This window comes from Parus major, chromosome 1A, assembly GCF_001522545.3.
Source record: "Parus major isolate Abel chromosome 1A, Parus_major1.1, whole genome shotgun sequence".
NCBI classification, from domain to species: domain Eukaryota; kingdom Metazoa; phylum Chordata; class Aves; order Passeriformes; family Paridae; genus Parus; species Parus major.
In genome coordinates, this window is record NC_031773.1 from 13,464,133 (window position 1) to 13,481,912 (window position 17,780).

At 45.0% G+C, this 17,780-nt stretch overlaps 1 protein-coding gene across 1 annotated transcript in view; it reads right to left on the reverse strand.

The window, feature by feature from the left end:
* The window catches only part of LAMB1 (laminin subunit beta 1), a 42,576-nt gene that overhangs the window by 23,893 nt on the left and 903 nt on the right, over positions 1-17,780 (reverse strand). The window contains exons 3-15 of the mRNA XM_015627090.2: positions 15,458-15,646; positions 13,419-13,492; positions 11,384-11,572; positions 11,213-11,276; positions 9,510-9,712; positions 8,113-8,233; positions 7,761-7,949; positions 7,312-7,491; positions 6,788-6,900; positions 5,872-5,951; positions 3,291-3,426; positions 1,088-1,246; positions 239-366 (exon numbers count right to left, since the gene is read on the reverse strand). Coding sequence (XP_015482576.1) covers positions 239-366; positions 1,088-1,246; positions 3,291-3,426; positions 5,872-5,951; positions 6,788-6,900; positions 7,312-7,491; positions 7,761-7,949; positions 8,113-8,233; positions 9,510-9,712; positions 11,213-11,276; positions 11,384-11,572; positions 13,419-13,492; positions 15,458-15,646 — 1,825 coding nt within the window. The remainder of the gene's footprint in view (positions 1-238; positions 367-1,087; positions 1,247-3,290; positions 3,427-5,871; positions 5,952-6,787; positions 6,901-7,311; positions 7,492-7,760; positions 7,950-8,112; positions 8,234-9,509; positions 9,713-11,212; positions 11,277-11,383; positions 11,573-13,418; positions 13,493-15,457; positions 15,647-17,780) is intronic.

The window sequence follows — 17,780 nt, forward strand, 5'->3', positions numbered from 1 at the left end:
AGGCTGTGCAAACACCTCCCCCTCCCTCTACTCAGTGAACAAGCCATATGAGAAAATGAGAATAAACTTAAAAGCTCTTAGTCTACAGACACACTACTAAATGTGGCTTTTATTACCCACTGGAAATTATTTTTCATCTATTTTCATAGAGATTACAACAAACTGAAATGTGACATTATCGTACTTCAATTTTTAAATGTTTTTTTTCCTCTCCTTTTGTCTATCCAGTTTTACCAACCTGGATCCAGGTGGCAGTGAGATCACTTGATTATCATCATCAGGAACTGTGTTGCCACATCGGCTGCCTGTGGGAATCTTGCCTGGGCGCGAGACACTGATCACAGCTTTTTCCCACTGATCAGGCAACTATGGAAAAAACAAGGCTCATCAGCATCAAGTATTAATCATAAACTCCTGGAAGCATCCAGAGCTCAGGCCAGGAAAAGCATGAGCACAGACTGGGTGGTCACTGTGCTTCAGGGAGGATGGGGCTACAGATGCAGCATCAATGGGGCATCTACCAGCTGCAGGTGTGGGCTGAGAGCAAGGAGCAGGTGGCCAGCAGCCCCATCTGCATCATAGCATCACCAGGGAGGGGGTTTGGTGACCTCCTCTCACCTCTGGGTCCTGTATCTGAGTGTTCACTGCAGTTAGGTGCTGCCAAACTCTAGGCAAGGAGATGGAATTTTTCTCCTTTACTCTGTGGATTATCAAAGCCAACTGCTTGCAAACTCTTGGCTACAGGCATTTAACATCCAAGATGGGCAATTTGCTTCCTAAGGTGCACAATGCCCATCTGGCCAATAACAAATTTATAGTTTAATCTGTCCTGATGGGACTTGCTGCTTTTTAATTTGCTCATTAAGCAGGTGCTGAAACAATGCAATAGTAAAACAAACTCTAGAACAAATAGTACTAGAAATACTCAACATCATTTTGGATTTTCACACATCTCAGTCATTTAACTGAGCACCTGTCCTTGTCTTTGAGCCCTGATGACTCCCTAAAGTGCCAGGCTCTTGTCAGTTGTGCACCAGGACAGCCAGCACCTGTTGGGAGGAAGCAGTGTCCATACTCACAGACCCACCTGTGGCTCATAGCGGATCAGAACATCATACTCCATGGAGTAGGGGATGTTGTCAATGTGGAATTCCAGGTACGCCCCCTCAGGGACTCTCACAAATCCTATGCCTGTCCATGACGGTGTGCGGTCTGGTGTGTACTGGCGCTCTATTATGTTCACTCCCTACAAGACAGGGAACAGATATTTCAATACTGATCCAAGTGTGGGGTTCTGCTGATGGATGACTTCTGGATTGCAGTATCCACTGTTTGTATCCCAGACAACACAAATTCTCTTTTAAATCTGTATGTGTGCACACCATTGCCCTTTCGCTTAACAACATAACAAATGAAAGAGATATAAAGCAAAACAAGACTGTACAACTCTTCATTTATTTCTCTCCTATGGTGCAGAATGAAATTTAAAAACTTGTTGTGAGTAACTAATTTACCAGCTATGACATCTCATTTACCATACAGATTTCCACATTGTACTTGTGGCAGTAGGATTTACTGCAGTGGCACATCACAGCTCCATTAACCACCCAAGCCTGAGCATTAATTGCTTCCTGGCTACACCAGGCTGTTTCAAAGCAAACCACTGCTCAAAATAACATTGGAAAAGCAGATTATGGCTTCAATGAGCAGGGTGTCACTAAAGAACAGAGATCTTAATCATTGATAGGTATAATAGCCAAATCAACACATGGTCACCCTTCTCAGTCTGAGGTGTCAGGCTTTTTATCTGTTTTTTTTATAAAGCAAAGAAGAGGAAAACGGTAACAGAAAATAGAAACATGGTGTTCAAATTTCCTGTTTCAAGTGTATCTGTATCCACAAATAGTTCTCTCCATAGAACAACATCCTGTGAATTCCTAAGGAAGCTGCTTCAGTAGAAAGGGATAAAATGCAAGGAAATATCTACATATATACATATCACTTCAGGATGTCCCCTCATGTATTATCACACTCTTTGAATAGAACCTGGCTGTAAATTTTTAGCCTCTGACTCTGCACAAAGATCAGAGCTCCCCAGAAAGGATGGCAGGCAGGAAGTGAGCAAGGGTGTGCAGCTGTAGGAGCACAGGGGCTTGGCACTGCTTGTCAATCCCTGCAACTCTCTGTCACTGCATTTTGTCTTGTGTTGGGCCCCTACTTGGGAATTCAGAGTTTTATTCTGTCATCAGATTTGTGAGAAAGCTTTTCAATATTGGTTCTTTTTAAAATTGTTTGTTCTGAAGGATTCAAAAAGCAAGCCAGCAGCACGTCCCCTTGCTCTGTTTGGGGTGGATTTTTGTGCCAGGCTCTTCCATCCCTGAGCCTTGGAAGGGCCTTGGGTACCACCTCTACAGCTGGGTGGACACAAATGTGCCAAAAACCATGTACCAGGCCATGTGCTCTCTGCTGTGGTACAACTTCTGTTCTGTGCTATCTTCCACTTCTGATATGAGAGCAAAAATCCTCTGCCTTGGCTGAAACTGCAAAGTGGCTGCATTTTGCTCAAAATAAATAAATTAGGGCACCAAGTACCCTGATTGTACGCAGTCAAGGATCTGCTTCTTTAGAGAAACCATTATTTCCATCTCCCTGATTTCTTGCTGGAGGCAAAAGTGAATGATACGATCACCTATCTGCTAGTAATGAATTGAAAGCAAGGCTGTGTGATGGGCAACAGAAAGCCAGAGATCCTGTTGTACCATGCCAGCAGGCAAAACAAGCTAGAGGCAACCTCACTCACAAAAACAGTATTTTGCACAACCAATATGGTTTTAGGCATTAATAAAAGACGTGTTACTGGTGTACAGAAACTATAAAAAGTGTGTCAATGTGCTTAAATATGTGCTTTGTTCACTCCTAGTGAAGTGCCACCAAAGAGAAGAGCCAGTGTCTGTGTCCCACCTCTCTTGAGATAAGAGAAGTGGATGTGGTAGGTACACATGCAGTGGGGTACAGAGAGGGATGGTGACAGAAAACTAACTGTACAGTCATGATCAAAAACAGGTTTAAAAAGAAGAATTGCAATTCCTCCCCCTTCAATTATTCCATTATTTATTGAGACTAAGATTGAAAAGCTATAGGCAAATGGTTTTCTGATACATTTTGGTTTTGTGTTTTCTATATTTTAATTGCAAACACACAGGGTATAAAAGACACCTCCAAGAGCCAACTGGTGAAGCAACTTTCCCACACCTCTCCAGACAGTCCAGACCACTAAAACTGATACTCACAGGACCCAAGTTGGCTTCCTCTGCCTCGTAGATGTAATGATCAAGTGAAATGAAGTAATAGCCAGGCTCTACTTGGTTGCACTGACGTCCAAACATGTGGGGCCGGCATTCACATTGGCCATATTCACTTGAGCAGCTAAAATGGAAGAGGAATGAATTTACAACAGATCCCGGCTATGCTGAGACAGTGTTGGAGCTGTCTTCCGCTTTGACATTTTAAATAACACAGGAGGAGAAGCACTTCTGAACACAGCAGACAGGAGATGCTCCTGGGCTCTGCAGCTGGGCCACCTGCACTACTAACATGTCAGCACAGCTGGAAGTACAGACCTGGCCCAACCCAGCTATCACACTCCAAAGCAACACCTAGGCTCAGGCTGGAAGCAAGCACAGACCAGGACCATTCCAGTGGGCAGTTTGCAAACAGTTTCCTCTGTTTGGATGGCAAGAGGATTTCATGCTATGGATGCAGACACAGGCACTACTTGCTACCAGATGTAGCCAACAGGCACATCTGCCCTGAAGTCGAGGGCAGCCTTTGGCTCCTGCAAGCCACACAGGCAGCATATCAGTTTGTATGGTCCCTGACAGAGCAAGAACATGCATGACCCTACATGCCCCAGGATGCTGAGCTGCTCTCACTGCACAGCATCCAGACAGGTCACCATCAGCAGCTACACAGGGCTGCTTTAAAGTAGGACAGATACAACCAGCGACATGGAGCAGTCAGGGCCATCACCAGAAGGTCTGTCCAGAGTGACCCACAGATTTCCTGTTCTTTCATAATGAGCCATTTTCTTTACTCAGTACAGCTCTATCCCCAAACTGCCTTCGGCTGTTTAATTGTCCCCAGAGTGTCTGCCCTGCATCCTGCATCTATTGAAGAACCCTCAAGCACACTGCAATTTTGCACACACCCAATCACACTTTTTCAAAGGAAGTTTTTTTGGTCCATCAAACTATACCTCTTTCTTTAACTTTGAGTATGATATAAAAACATTTTCTAAAGGTAAATGCCTGTGGTTTCCATGAACAATCTCCAGATTCCTCAAGCCTCCAGACAATGAGTAATTTTTAACCTAAAGTGGTTTTGAAGTTGCAGAGATTCACTTAAATATTCACTTTGAGATGCCAGAAGTGCCGTAGCTGTCCCAGAAGAGGAGCTGGGAAGTTTTCCCTCCAGGGAGGCAATAACTCCACCACCTGGGTTACACCACAGGGATGAATTCTGGGCGAGACATAGCATCCCACACCCTGAGTGGGAGCCAGAAAGCAGCAATTCAGCAGCTGAGGAGCCCCAAGGAGGGCAAAGCTCCCCCTTCCTAATGACGTGAGAGAGCGAAGTTGGGAGCCAGAGCTGGGCTTTGCGGCTCTCCTGTGGCTGGAGGAAAGCACAGCTGCTGCCTGCCTGTGCCAGGATGCTGCACGTCCCCTCCCCACATGGTTTTGCAATCACCAGGCTCAGTGCATGGGAAACAGGCTGGGCTGTTACCCCAAAGCCCTGGAAGCAGCTGTGCTGGGGGAGCTGTTATGAGCTGTGTGGTGTAACCCATCTGTGCGCAGGGGCAAGCACGGGGGAGTAAATAATCCCTAACATCCACACTGCTGTCTGCCAAGGGCTAATAATTCACTTGGGAGCAGATAGGAGAGACGGCCTGTGGGCCATTCCCACGGCAATCCCTGATGCAGATGGGTGTCTGTAGGCTCTGACGACCTATGGGAGGCACACCGAGACGAGTCCCACACTCCCCCGGTGTTGTCCCATGGGCTTCAGAGGGAAACAGTTCTTTGACCCCCTTGGGAAACTTCTTTGTCTTTAGACAAAAGCATGACATTTCAAAGCATTTGTGGAAGGAAGGGGAGAGGGAAAAAAAAAAAGGAAAAGAACATGCTGCTGTTGACAAGTCAGGAGTTGGACACACACCTAGCACACAGAGAACTGCTCTGGTCAGAGAAGCAATCTGGCTACCCAGTACCCCACTGACAGGGCATCTAAGCCACTACTTTCCCTGCAGATACTGATGGATACATATTCAAAACACACAACTTTCTCTAAAATATGTCCACGTCCTCAGTGGCCACTTCCAGGTCCATATCCCACTCCACGCAGCACCACTGGGGCAACAGAGCAGTACTGTGCAGCTAGCATGCTTCCCCTAGCAGCAGTGGGTGGAAAGATTGGGCAAAGGGTGATCTGGGAGCAAAGCAAGACCAGCCTGTCCATGTCACTGCCCAATTCCTGCTTTCATCCTGTAAGAGCAAAGCTTTGACATGGACCATACCCCAGGTTACAGCCTAGGAAGAGCTTAATTCACATCTGGTTCCTACCTTGGCTGACAAAGGCAGGGCCACACTAAAACAGTTTTACACATTCACCTGCACCAGTGGCACAGAGGTTGCTCAGCACAAAAGAGACATGGATGCCCCATCACCCTTGCTACAATCAATATCTACCACCTTCTGAAGCAGAAAGATGGTATCAAACATCCTCTCCCAGGGCACACTGAGCCCTGGATGCTGTGGTTGCAAAAACATGAAACTGGGTGAACGATTACAGGAGAGTAACTGGGCTGAGACTCACTTGTTGTTCAGCGCTCCTCCCTGGTCGCAGTCGCACGGCCGACATCCGTCCATGTCATTGCTCAGGCCCCAGTGCTCAGGCTGCAGGAGAAAACATCACCAGCGCTGTAACCTGGTGCACGCTTACTTCCATCTAACCCAAAGGCACATTTTTAAACAGAGCACAAGCTATCCCAGATTGCCCCACAACCCATGAATCCTGCTCCCCTGGTTGTGGGCCTATTCCCACAAGCACCAACACCACTTCCCTACCTGCTCTCCTCCCACCTTGTTGACCATTTCAAGGGCAAGAGAGCCACACATGGGTCAGTGGGTATTTGTGTAGGGCACTGCACTTGCAGGACTGGTACTCTGCAACTTGCTTGCTGGATAGACAGACAGACAGACTTGTTTGGTTTTTCCATGCCATTCACTGCTAGATAAGAGTTTCTCGGTGTTTGTATAAACACATCCAGTTATCTGACAGTGTGTTTCTACAACACTCCAGCATGCATAAACACTACATGGAAATGTATGTGTATGAAATAATCCCTGTTTAAAATAATGGCCAGTTTAGAAAGCAATTTTTTGGTAACACTGTTTCCCTGACCATTTCATCTTTCACCCCAGAAAGGACTTCAGCAGAACAGCCCTATATCCCTCATTTTCAGAGCAACCATAGGTATCCCAGTGTCTCACTCCTTATGGTCCCAGGAATTAGACTGGATTCTCCTGTCTGCCTTGACATGCATCCCAGGTCCCCAAAATACACCACATTTCATGGCTCCTGACAGCCCAAGGTGCTCTCCACAGCCTGAATGCCATGCATGGCCTAGTAGGCAGTCAGAGACAGTGGGCAGCACCTTTCTCCATGCTTCCCACACTCCAGCCTCCCTCACACCAGTGTCGCCTAATTTATTTTACGATTAACTACTTGCCAGACATTGATTGCACTGCTTTCCTGTCACCAGACGCTTACAATAGCAGTTTCCTGTCTCCGAATCACAAGGATTCCCCCCGGGGTGGGTACCCAGAGGATTACACCCACAAGCTGGATTGGGAAATACAAATAGCAGGTCAAAAGCAGGACTGGATTCATATTTCAGACAGTGTTCAACTTAAATATATACATTAAAGTTTCTACTCAATTCCCCTTTATAGAAATTAATTTCATTCTTTGCCCACCACCCATCCCAGTAAAACTTTCCTGGCCGAGAGACTTATAGTTGAAAAGGAATAAGGAAGATTATTCTATTTCCACTGAATACACTAGAAGGATCAAATTGCAAACTTCATTTTAAAGGCTGGTGGACTGCAAGCTAGATCAAATCTACAGTAATGTTTTTCTTTAGCCAAAACATGGAAAAAAAAAAAATCCATCCCACAAACCAACTTCTCCTGGCACTAACAGCTCCTCAAAGAGCTTTTGATCACACATAAAGGAACATATGTTTTTACTCACACTGACAGCCCGCTGGGTCATCAGCATTCAGGCCATAGAAACCTTCTTTGCAGAGGTCACAACGCTCCCCCTGGACAAATAATTTACAACGGCACTGTCCGGCAATGAGGCCGGTGGAGAAATCAGTGTAGCGGTCGCAGATCCCCCCATTTTGGGAGCCAGCTGGGTCACAGTTGCAAGCTAAGAAGGAAGCACCATATGCATTTTATTAACTGCTACAAAATTAAAGGCCAAGTCTCACACTGAATTACTGAAATTCAGCTCTGTGTAGAAAAACTGTCACTCCTGCAAGTATTAGACATGACGTGGGTTGGACACACAAGGACTGGGTAAATCTCTCTCAAAGAGAAAACAAAACCCAGCCAGGCTCACTCAAGACCTCCAAGACAACCACCTTTGCTCAGGGATCCCAAGGCCATTCCCAGGCTGCCGAGTGGGGCTGCACTTACGCTCACAGACGTCGGGGTCCCGCAGATCTCTCTCTGGGTGCTGGAAGTAGAAGGGCTTGCACTGCTCACAGTTGTGTCCCACAGTGTTGTGCTGGCAGTCGTCGCACACCCCGCCGCTGGTGTTCCCCGTCGTCATGTACACAGCCATGTCAAAGTGGCACTGGCTGGAGTGGCCATTGCAGTTGCACTCTGTGACAAAGACAGAAAGCAGAGTGAGAGTCCTGGGGGAAGTGCAGCTCTGCAGAAAAGACACACTGGTGTCAGCCAAAGAACCTGAAGAATTTTACACACAAGCACAAGTAACTGCATGTAAAGCTCATGGCACCCAGTTCTGCATTTTACTGCAACTCACTTTTGCATGCGTTACTATTGCGACCTTCAGCAGGGCGCCAGGGTAAGTCATGGTAGAAATCCAAACACTGCTCACAGTTTAATCCTTTGGTATTATGTCTGCACATGCAGTGACCATGAACCTGTAATTGAAAAAAAAAAAAGGAAAAAAGAAGGAAAAAAAAAATAAAAGAACCCTGTTGGTTATAAATGAAAAAAGGAAAAAACCCAAAGCATGAATGCAAAATAAAGCTAGCACATAAGGGACATATACTTTTGGAGACTTTAATCCATGTAATTGCATTTAGAAAAGGCATAAAGGGCCATAGGAATGTCCTTCACCTGCCCAGGTGTCCTCATACAAAGTTGTCCTTCTTTCCTTACTGGAACTAGTGCCTGAGTAAATGCTTTCAGAAATAAACAAGGCGAGCACAGTTCTGCCCCAATAATCACAGAAGCCTCTCGGAATTAAAAGTTAGCTGTTTATTAGCTGGTAATTAGCTATTAACATGCATCTATTTATATCAGCAGGTCACTAGCCCAGTGCCCTCTTTCCAGCCCTGCCTTGGCTCTCAAAGCAAAGATAACAGCCAGTTTGGATGGCATTTATCCATCAGCCCCAGGCTTTGCCTTTGCCCTGTGTACTGAACAAGCACCAAGCAGACCAACAGTGGTTGTGTGACAGCTGCTGCCACAGACCACCAGCACTGTAGCCACGATGTTAAAGGCAAAGCTTGGGTGGAGACACTGACCCAAACACAGGGCAATGGAGCATACCAGGCTCGATGGCATCCTGCAGCTCTGGACAACCCACACAACTGTCCCACATGCTTCCACATCTCCAACCAGTTAATAACTCACCCATTAACAGGGTGCTATTACTGCTTGTCATGCAAAAATCATGAGGAAAAGCAGACCCCAGAAGGGATGTGGCACTTGTGCAGCAGCATACCATGGAGGCAATCAGAGTTTTCCTTCAGGGCCTGTGTTTATGAGGGCTACAACCTCCACTTCTGTGCTGGTAACGACTAATACAAACACAGGTTATGTTTGATTCACGAGAGTTTCAGCCTTTGATGCCTCTATTCCACTTCAATTCTGAGGTAACCAAGTCAACTCATACACTGGTTTCTGACCTAATAAGGTTACACTCCCTTTCTTCATTCCTACATTTCAATTTCATCAGCTCTTTAACATAATTAGAAAAGGAATGTAAAAAATTATCACATAATCTGAGATGTTTGATTAACACCAATAATAACAGATGTGTTTGCCAAGGAGGAATAATTATAACAGCTTTGTTGTTTGAAAATCAACCATGCAGGAGTGAGAGACAGTGTGATCTTTTCATTTGTGTTCAAATCAATTAAAAAAGACACAGACAAGAAGAATTTAATTCAGAAAAGTGCAAATACTTACCATTCCTTCCACCTCCTCATCCAAGCCCTCCACGGGCGCACACTCGCTGGCGTGCCCATAGCAGAAACAGTTCCCACGAACCACCATGTCGTAGATGGCATAGTAGTACTTCTCTCGGATCTCCATCCTGGAGTCCAAGAGGTTATCCCCCAGCGTGTGCAGCTTGACAAATTTGACTCTCAGGTTTGTGATCTTTAATAGGTCTGCAGGGGACACACACAAAATACCTAACCAGCAGGCCTGTTTTGGAATTACCTACTAGGTAATATGCTGAATGGGAGGAAGCCAGGAGTAACCTCCTAAGCATGCTTCCTATGGGCAGATTAGATCAGATTTCATTTCAGCACCTACACATCACTTCATACTCCCCAAATTAAAAAAAAGAAAAAAAGAAGTTGCACTATTTTACCACTACACTAACTATGTAGGTAAGTTTAAGCATAATTTAAAATAATGGTCTATTTTGTTATAGACATGCACAGGCACATCCACAAACGTTAAAGGCAAGGAGAAAAGCACCACCTAAAAGACACTGGTTCTTTGGGGTTTTAAAATGTAAGATGGGTAGGGACGTGGTATCAAGAAACTGCTGCCAAGTGGACCAGAAGCCATTGGAGTTGTGACACTTTTGGAAAAAGTCTTAGTTGGAAACAAAAACAAATAATTCTTCTTTTGTATACGCCCAACTTTCCTAGCAAATATAATTAGTTACATTTTGTGGGAAACACCCCATCACTGATCAAATAGAAAGAAGTTCTTGAGGGATGATCCATGGGAATACAATATTGCAGTAATTAATACCATTCACATGTTTCCTTTGATATTGTGAATCCTATGCAATGACCAAACGGCAACATCTTATAGCCTTGAACTAGGCTTGACAAGGCACTTCAAGCCCATGAAAGCAGTTTCTCCTTTAAAATGTTGAGTAAAGAAAAAAACCAACATTAAACTCATAGCAACCAGCAGACACTCCTCTACTTCACATATTTCCTTTTGCTTCAGGTAGCTTTACACTGAGGGGCATGAACCCAGCCTGAGAATGCATATTAAATCTGAGGTCAGCTTAAGGTCAAGGACTGCAGTTCCCTCAGGCTAAATGTCCTGCAAGGTTTCTCTTTAAGCCACTCTGAGTAACAGATCTCTCTACCTCTGCATTCATGGATTGCCATGACCATGCACAAAACACTACAGCAAGTTGTGGTTTATGACCACATCTGTGTGGTCCAGCCATGCAGTGCCACCATGGCCAACTGTTCCAAAGTCACGACTATGTTCTGAAAAATAAAACGTGACCCCATTCATTTTAGCTGAAGTAAATGAAATAAATACCTTTGCAGCTCTGTTTATTTGCTTTCTGAATACTATACAAGTACAGGACCACATTCCAAGGTTTCTCTTGGCAATTGGATGTATTTTGGGGAAAGAGGGTCTTTAATGAAAATAAATCCCTGATCAATTAAGAAAAGGAGCAGCTCCAATGAAGTGTGCAAGAACAATCCCTTGAGTTCACAGCACTGATCTTTATTTCCAAGCACATTACTGTCTGAGCCAGGAAAAGGAGCTATACACAAAGGTATTCATATGACTTCAAAACTGCTATCGGGGCTAATGCATGACTTTGTTAGTGGATTAGTGGTTTTTGTAAGCAAGTAAGTACTGAAATGCTCTCAAATCAGCCTGAAAGGTAACTGCATATTTACTCTGAATCCTTGGACTGTATGGATCTTCAATTCGAAAAGCAGGATCGAGAACACGATAAATTACCTGGAGGAAAAATCAAAAAATGAAGATTCAGGTTCCAAAATAAGATAATCTGAATTTCTAAGGAAAAAGTCTACACAATAAACATATTAGAAAAAAGTGTCTCTGACCTCTCCCTCTGTTGAAGGTTCAATATCAGAGTATCGGGAATCACAGATTATATCATCCACTTTCTTCATGGGTCCAGTTGAAATCCCAGGGAAGGAGCTCTCACAGTCATATGCAAAATACCTGTAAACTTGCCAAGTCTCTCCAAAGTCAGATGATCTTTCAATCAACATTGCAGCAGGACGGAATGTCTAATAGTAAGAAAAATAAGAGATTTCATTTGGTTTGTTATTATTTACATTGAGTCTTATTAGTATGAGCGATCCACATGTCTGGATTTTAATCTCTCTCCCTGCACCGAATATTTCCAATATGTGGAAATATTGTAAATACTTCTCTGATGACATTCTGCTTTCTTCTCAGAGGCAGATACATGAAATAACACACATCAAACCACAGTGCCGGTCTTCAAAAGACAGCACTCAATGGCCAAGTGCTTGAACACACTTAAAATAAACAAGGAAACTTGTAAAGGTTTTTTGATTCCAAACCTTTTCTGAAAAGTGGGGGTTAAAGTAGGGCTTTACAGAGACAAAAGGCTTTTTTCCCACAGCTTGTGGAAATCAGCAGAGCCTTCTTCCTTCCTGTACCTCTTTGAGGGATCTTTTGCAAAGGACCTAATAGGCCTCTTCTCCTTACTATAGGGAGCAGGAGGTCACTGCCAGTGCTTCCCTTCCAGCTCTGATGTCCAGAAGTTACTGCTGAGCAGGTACCTCTGATGCTCAGAGAAGACATGGCATTTTCTCTCTTTGTCTGACCACATGACCTTTTGTAGCATCTCAGTGCCAGCTGTCCTCTGTGCTGCCTTAAGAAAACCTTTATAGAGATTGAGAAGTTCAGCTTCATCCACTCATGCTGCACTTGACCCCCCCCAGTCCCCAGCGACTTTCCTCCCCAGCTGCCCTCCCCAGACTCTGGCAGGCTGCATTTGCTTCACACAAACCAGTGTCCTTCTTACCTACATGTATTCAACTCTTGAACAACAAATTAATGAAGTTTTGAAAATATTTTAAATCCCTCTTACCTAAAAAAAAATAATGCTTTAATTTTTGTGCTGCCTTTCAAAAACCAGATATTTATTTAACCCTGGCTTGTTCCTACCAAAAAATGCCAACAATCTCTTCCTTAGTTTTATGTATTCAGAGGAGAACCTCCCTGAGCCAAGCACAAAAGCATTTCAGTCACAGCTGGAAAGAAATTTTCTCTCTGCTTCCTGGCTGAAAATATCACCCAACTTAGAAACTAGTATCTCACCCAACAAAAAAATTTAGCAACCCAGAAGTAAGGCAGCTCAACTGTCTACCACACAAAGTCCACAAAGCATCATGAAAACTTTCCCCTGCAGTCTTCTTCCTGACAGCAGACCAAGCCCCAGCACTGGGGTACGATGGCTGCAGCACCCACATCATGTCAGGGGTCTTTTGGGGGTCCCTCACTGCTGTCTTCAGTAGAAATTACCACCTTCCACCTCAGCCACCACCTTAAGGCACAGAGAGAAACCCTAGCTGACAGCACAGGAAAGAAGAACCAGCTGTCCTAGAAAGCTGATGCATAAAAATGAAGAGATGAATTTGTCCACATGGGAAGAGCATTTAGGACGTACAAGACAAGTTACCATTCCAAGACATCTGTTTGTAAAAAAACAAAGACGCTCTGTGTACAGATGTTCCTTCTTCCTGAAGACCTTTCCATTTGTGAAATGAAAACTGATACCATGGCCAACTTTTTTCAGGAAAAAAACCTTGCTACTATGTGACTTAGCTAACAATTTTCTAGAATACAACCACAAGACACACACCAACACAAAACCCAGCTTCAGCATGACTCCTTCTGCAGCCTCACTGGACTTCAAACACAAGTCAGAACTCAGCCTTTCTGCATGACTTCAGCACTTGTTAATGGTTGGCAGATCCAAAAAATTCAGACCAAATAGTTCAGACAAATCCTAAATCCCAAGTATCAAATAGATGTAAAGGACTGTGTGACCTCTCATTTCCTCATGTTTTAGGGTTCAGGCTAAGGCTGTGGCTTCCTTACCTTGAAGGTCATAATGAGATGAGTGAAATGAAACTCAGCTTCCAAGTCCAGCTGGATAGTCACGTTTTCCAGACCTGCAGGGGCAGAGAAAAGGTGTTCAGCAAACAAGGACACCTTCCAGTCTCTACATCTAAATTTTGCCAAACTTCTTCACTCTGCTGGCATGAGACTATTTTCTTTACCACTTGGTTGTGTGTGAATGATGCTTTAGTGCGTGCCTGAAGTACAGGGGGAGACACCAAGACCCTGCTGAAGAGTATCATGCATGGGATTCCTGCACATGATCAGCACCAAACACACCACACCCAGAGCCTGCAGTGCTATTTGAGACAGAACCGTGGCTGGCATTGCTGGATTTGGAGCAAGGACAGGACCACCACAAGCTGAGCCCTGGCACCAAAGCTCCCAGCAGGGACCTGCCAAGCTGGGGATGCTGAGCCCAGATCTGTGTGGTGGCCACAGGCTGTTCTACCACACCGCAGCCTCTCTGGCAGCAGCAGCAGCAGCACAAGCTTCTGCAGCCCTAACATCCCCAGTCTCACTATGTCTGGTGGGGGCCATTCCCCACCATTTTTCACTCACTCTGGACTTTCCTATCCACAAGAATAGCTCCTTTATAACCAGGTTTTGAAACTCTCCTAAAGCAACTATCACAGCCCCACTTTGCAATCCCAATGATAAAGAAAATGGTGAGAGGCAAAAGGTTTTCCAAACTGCTGTAAGGACTACCTGTGGTCAAGGACGCTACACAGAAAGGAAGAAAAACAGCTAGAAATATTATTTTGCCTTGTGAAAAGAGCTCTCAAAACAGCTGGATACTAATTATACTGTAGTTAGAAATAAAAAATAAAATCAAGATTTACAGAGAGGAGAAAGGGTAAGAAATGAAAATAATAAAACAATAAGGCACTTAAATTTTTGACCAGCTGTAACCTTCTGTGAAGCATGCAGCAATGGTCCCTTATGCTGTATGCCTGAATAGATGAAAACATGAATTGGACAGAAAGAATCATTTGTTTTTTATTGTTGAGGGACATTTTCATGACCTTATGAGCTAAGAAACTTTTCTGTATGAATGCTGCCAAGCTTGTTGCAAAAAACATGAATTATCTGGAATGCTGGAAGAGAACTGCTGGAGGCAAGCTGCTTACTAGGTTGATCTAAATGGTTAAAAAAGGGATTTAGTGAAAACCTTTTTTTAACAGGCAGCAAAACTATTACAAATATTACCTTCTTTTTTCATATACAATAAGGCAGTTACTGCCAATGCATTTTCAGAAATCCCATCCTGTCCAGCTGGCTTTAAGGCTTTGGGGTAGGACTGCTGAGAAACCCTCACTGCCTTGTTTTGTGTATGAAGGCATGCCAAAAGCAGAACCAGAAAAGTAAAACAGGCGGAGGAAGGATTAAAAGAACAAAAACCCCACCGAACTTATATGTATTTTTTTGTTTTTAACTAGCTGGGTTGTTTCTGCAGTTCATTTTATTGCTTGGCAAATGCTACAGAAATTCAGGCAGCTCAGGAAAGAGAAGGCAGCTTGTAGGGTAAAAGATATCCCTGGCTTTACTGTCCCGGGGTAGGAAAAGGAACTCGGAGGTTTGCAGGCAGGGCAGCAGCCCCCGGCTCTGCCCAAACCCCTCCTTCCACAGCCTCCAGCCCCGCGGGAAGCCCTGCTGCGCTGCCTTGGCAGCACCACCCTGGCATATTTACTCCTGGAAGGCTGTTCCGCTCCTGCTGCCCAAATATGAGGGAGATCTGAGGCCAGTGTGGAAAACTCTTCTCTTTAGGAAAGGATTCTTGCAGAGTGCTTGGACGGCTGCTTCCAACACTCCTGGAGGACTCGGGGGGTGTTACAGATTAAGGACCGCTCCAGGGCACACAAAAGCAGCCAGTTTTACTCATCGCTCCTCACACAGCGTGATCCTTCACAGGGCAGTAATCACCAGGCCAGAGATAACAGCAAACCCACAGGTACCCTTGAACAAAAGGAGGGAAAACAGCTCCCAGCCCCGGAAATTGCTCTGGACAAACCGCATACCATTTTCCGACTGCCACCAGAGCTTGAGGCGATTTGGAGCGAACGTGGTGACGACATTTTCAATGCGATGACTGTCGGGATTGAGAGTATCGTGGAAGGGGTCCTCCGAGTCACATATGAAACACTTTTTGTCCTCCTGAAACAACACGATAATCAGCATTACCGATTCTATCCATGGGGCAATAGTTGCTTCCTGCAGATAAGAGTATTTTCCATCCATATCACATTCCACTCATTTTGCTTGCAGTAGTCATCAAAGATTATTTTTTTTTAAATGCTAAGTGTTTTTACCTTTATGAATTAATGCGAATTGTCAAATGGAAAATATGCCAGAAATTCCATAAAATTAATTTTTAGGGGAAGCATGTTTTCAATGAAAATTACAGTTTCAGGAAATCTCTTCCAGCATACGTATTCTCCTGTGGAATTCAAAACTAACAGCAGCATCTACAGCAAATTGCTGAATTGCTTCTGTAAAAATGCATACGTGCAAAACTGCATCTTAACAACTTGTGTAAAATAACTCTGGCTTTTGGAAGCTGGCTTGGAGATGCAAGTTGCCTGCTTTAGGGACACCCCCCATGAGGCTTCAGTGCACATCAAGGGGCTCTCAGTGATTTAGCCCTTTTCTCTGAATTCAGCTTGTCAAACTCCAAACTCTACATTTTCAGCTAGTATTACAATCCCAAACTGTGTACAGAAAGTCCATCTGCACATATTACAAGGTCTGCCCAGGCAAAACCAGCTCGGAACAACTCTGGCATGTGCTGCTTGGGAGAACTGGAAGCTTCTTCACCAGGGAGACAAAACCTCATCATGGCTATTACTACAAACAGTGCTGTTTTTGCATTGTCCTTCTGCCTAAAACCACCACTTTCTGATTGCAAGGGAGGATGCAAACTGAACCAAAAGGCAAGGTTCCTTCCCAGACAAACAGGAGGGGGCAGATGAGGAAGAGGAGCTCATTGGATGGCAGTGAAGGAGCCCCAACACACCAGCAACTCACGGCCGTCGAAAGCTACACAGGCTTCATTCCTCCAGCGTGGAGACAAACGCAATTCTTTATCAGTCAAGAATGTGAGAGCTGGCAGGTCTGCACCACACAGGCTCTCCTTTTCACCAATTCTGACTTCAGAGGCTCCTCCCAAGCTCAGGGCTTCACCTCCCACGAGCCTTCAAACACTACTCCAGCAGAAAGAATGGCAAGAGCAAGGGTCCCAGGGGAAGAAGTTCCCTACTGTCTGCTCCAGGCTTCTCTCCCCCTGCACTTCATGCCACAGCTTGCTCCTTCTCTGACCAAAACTGAATCCTAGAAAACCTAACTCTGCCAAGCACCCAGTGCAGCCACACCCCATGTTACTAAGAGGATATTGGCACCTGCCACGATTTCTTCAATACCACACGCTATGGTTCAGGGACATCCCAAATGCTGAACCAGGGCTGGGAGACCAAGGATATGGGCACATGAGAACTTCTGAAGTGATACTTTCTACAAAGGCACTTCAGTATTTTTTGAGACAAGAAAATGTAACAAAGCACTTCTGCTGTCTTATTCCACCAGACATGCTTATGTTGTTAAAGTCAATCCCAACATACACTGAAAATGTTCAATGAAGCTAAATCCCATATCAAATAAATTATTAACTCTACTAGACAGTAGTTTATACGGTAAAACTATAGGGGGGGAAAGGATGAGGGGAGAGTTGGTAACTTCAGGGCATAAATGGGTCAAATGCTACAGCCCCTCCTGCTTCCCGTGGTTTTCCTTCCAAGTGCCAGAATCCGGCCCTATTGTCTCTACAGTAATTCGTCCGGAGATTATCCATTTACTTTCAGTTCAACAGAGTTCCACGTATAACTGATAGGATGGTGGAGGAGAATAAACTTTCTGTCTCAGAGATTTTAAGTTTGGTGAGCTGCTTCTGGCTTTAAAAAGCAACAGCTCACCAGATGTGCTGAGACAACCTTATTTGCATCCTTCCACTCCGAGGCCATACACATGTAATTTCATTACGGGGATTGTGGACAAAACATTGCCGGGCCCTACAGCCCACTCTCCTTTAGGAAGCTGTCTAGACGGCTCCGAGCGAGCCTGGAAATAAAGCATTAATTGAACTTACTGCGGGCGGCACATTCTTCCTTATTGACCTCGATCAGGAAAGGGGGGTCGGGAGCCGAAAGCCGCGGGGGATTCCCTGGAGCCGGGGTGTGGGGTCCAGGACGGAGCACAGTGCTGCCCCACCGGAGACCGCTGCCCGCACCTCCCACCCGCCGGCGGCGGCTCGTCCTGCCGCCCCGGCCCGGGCGCTGCCCGCGGGCGTGC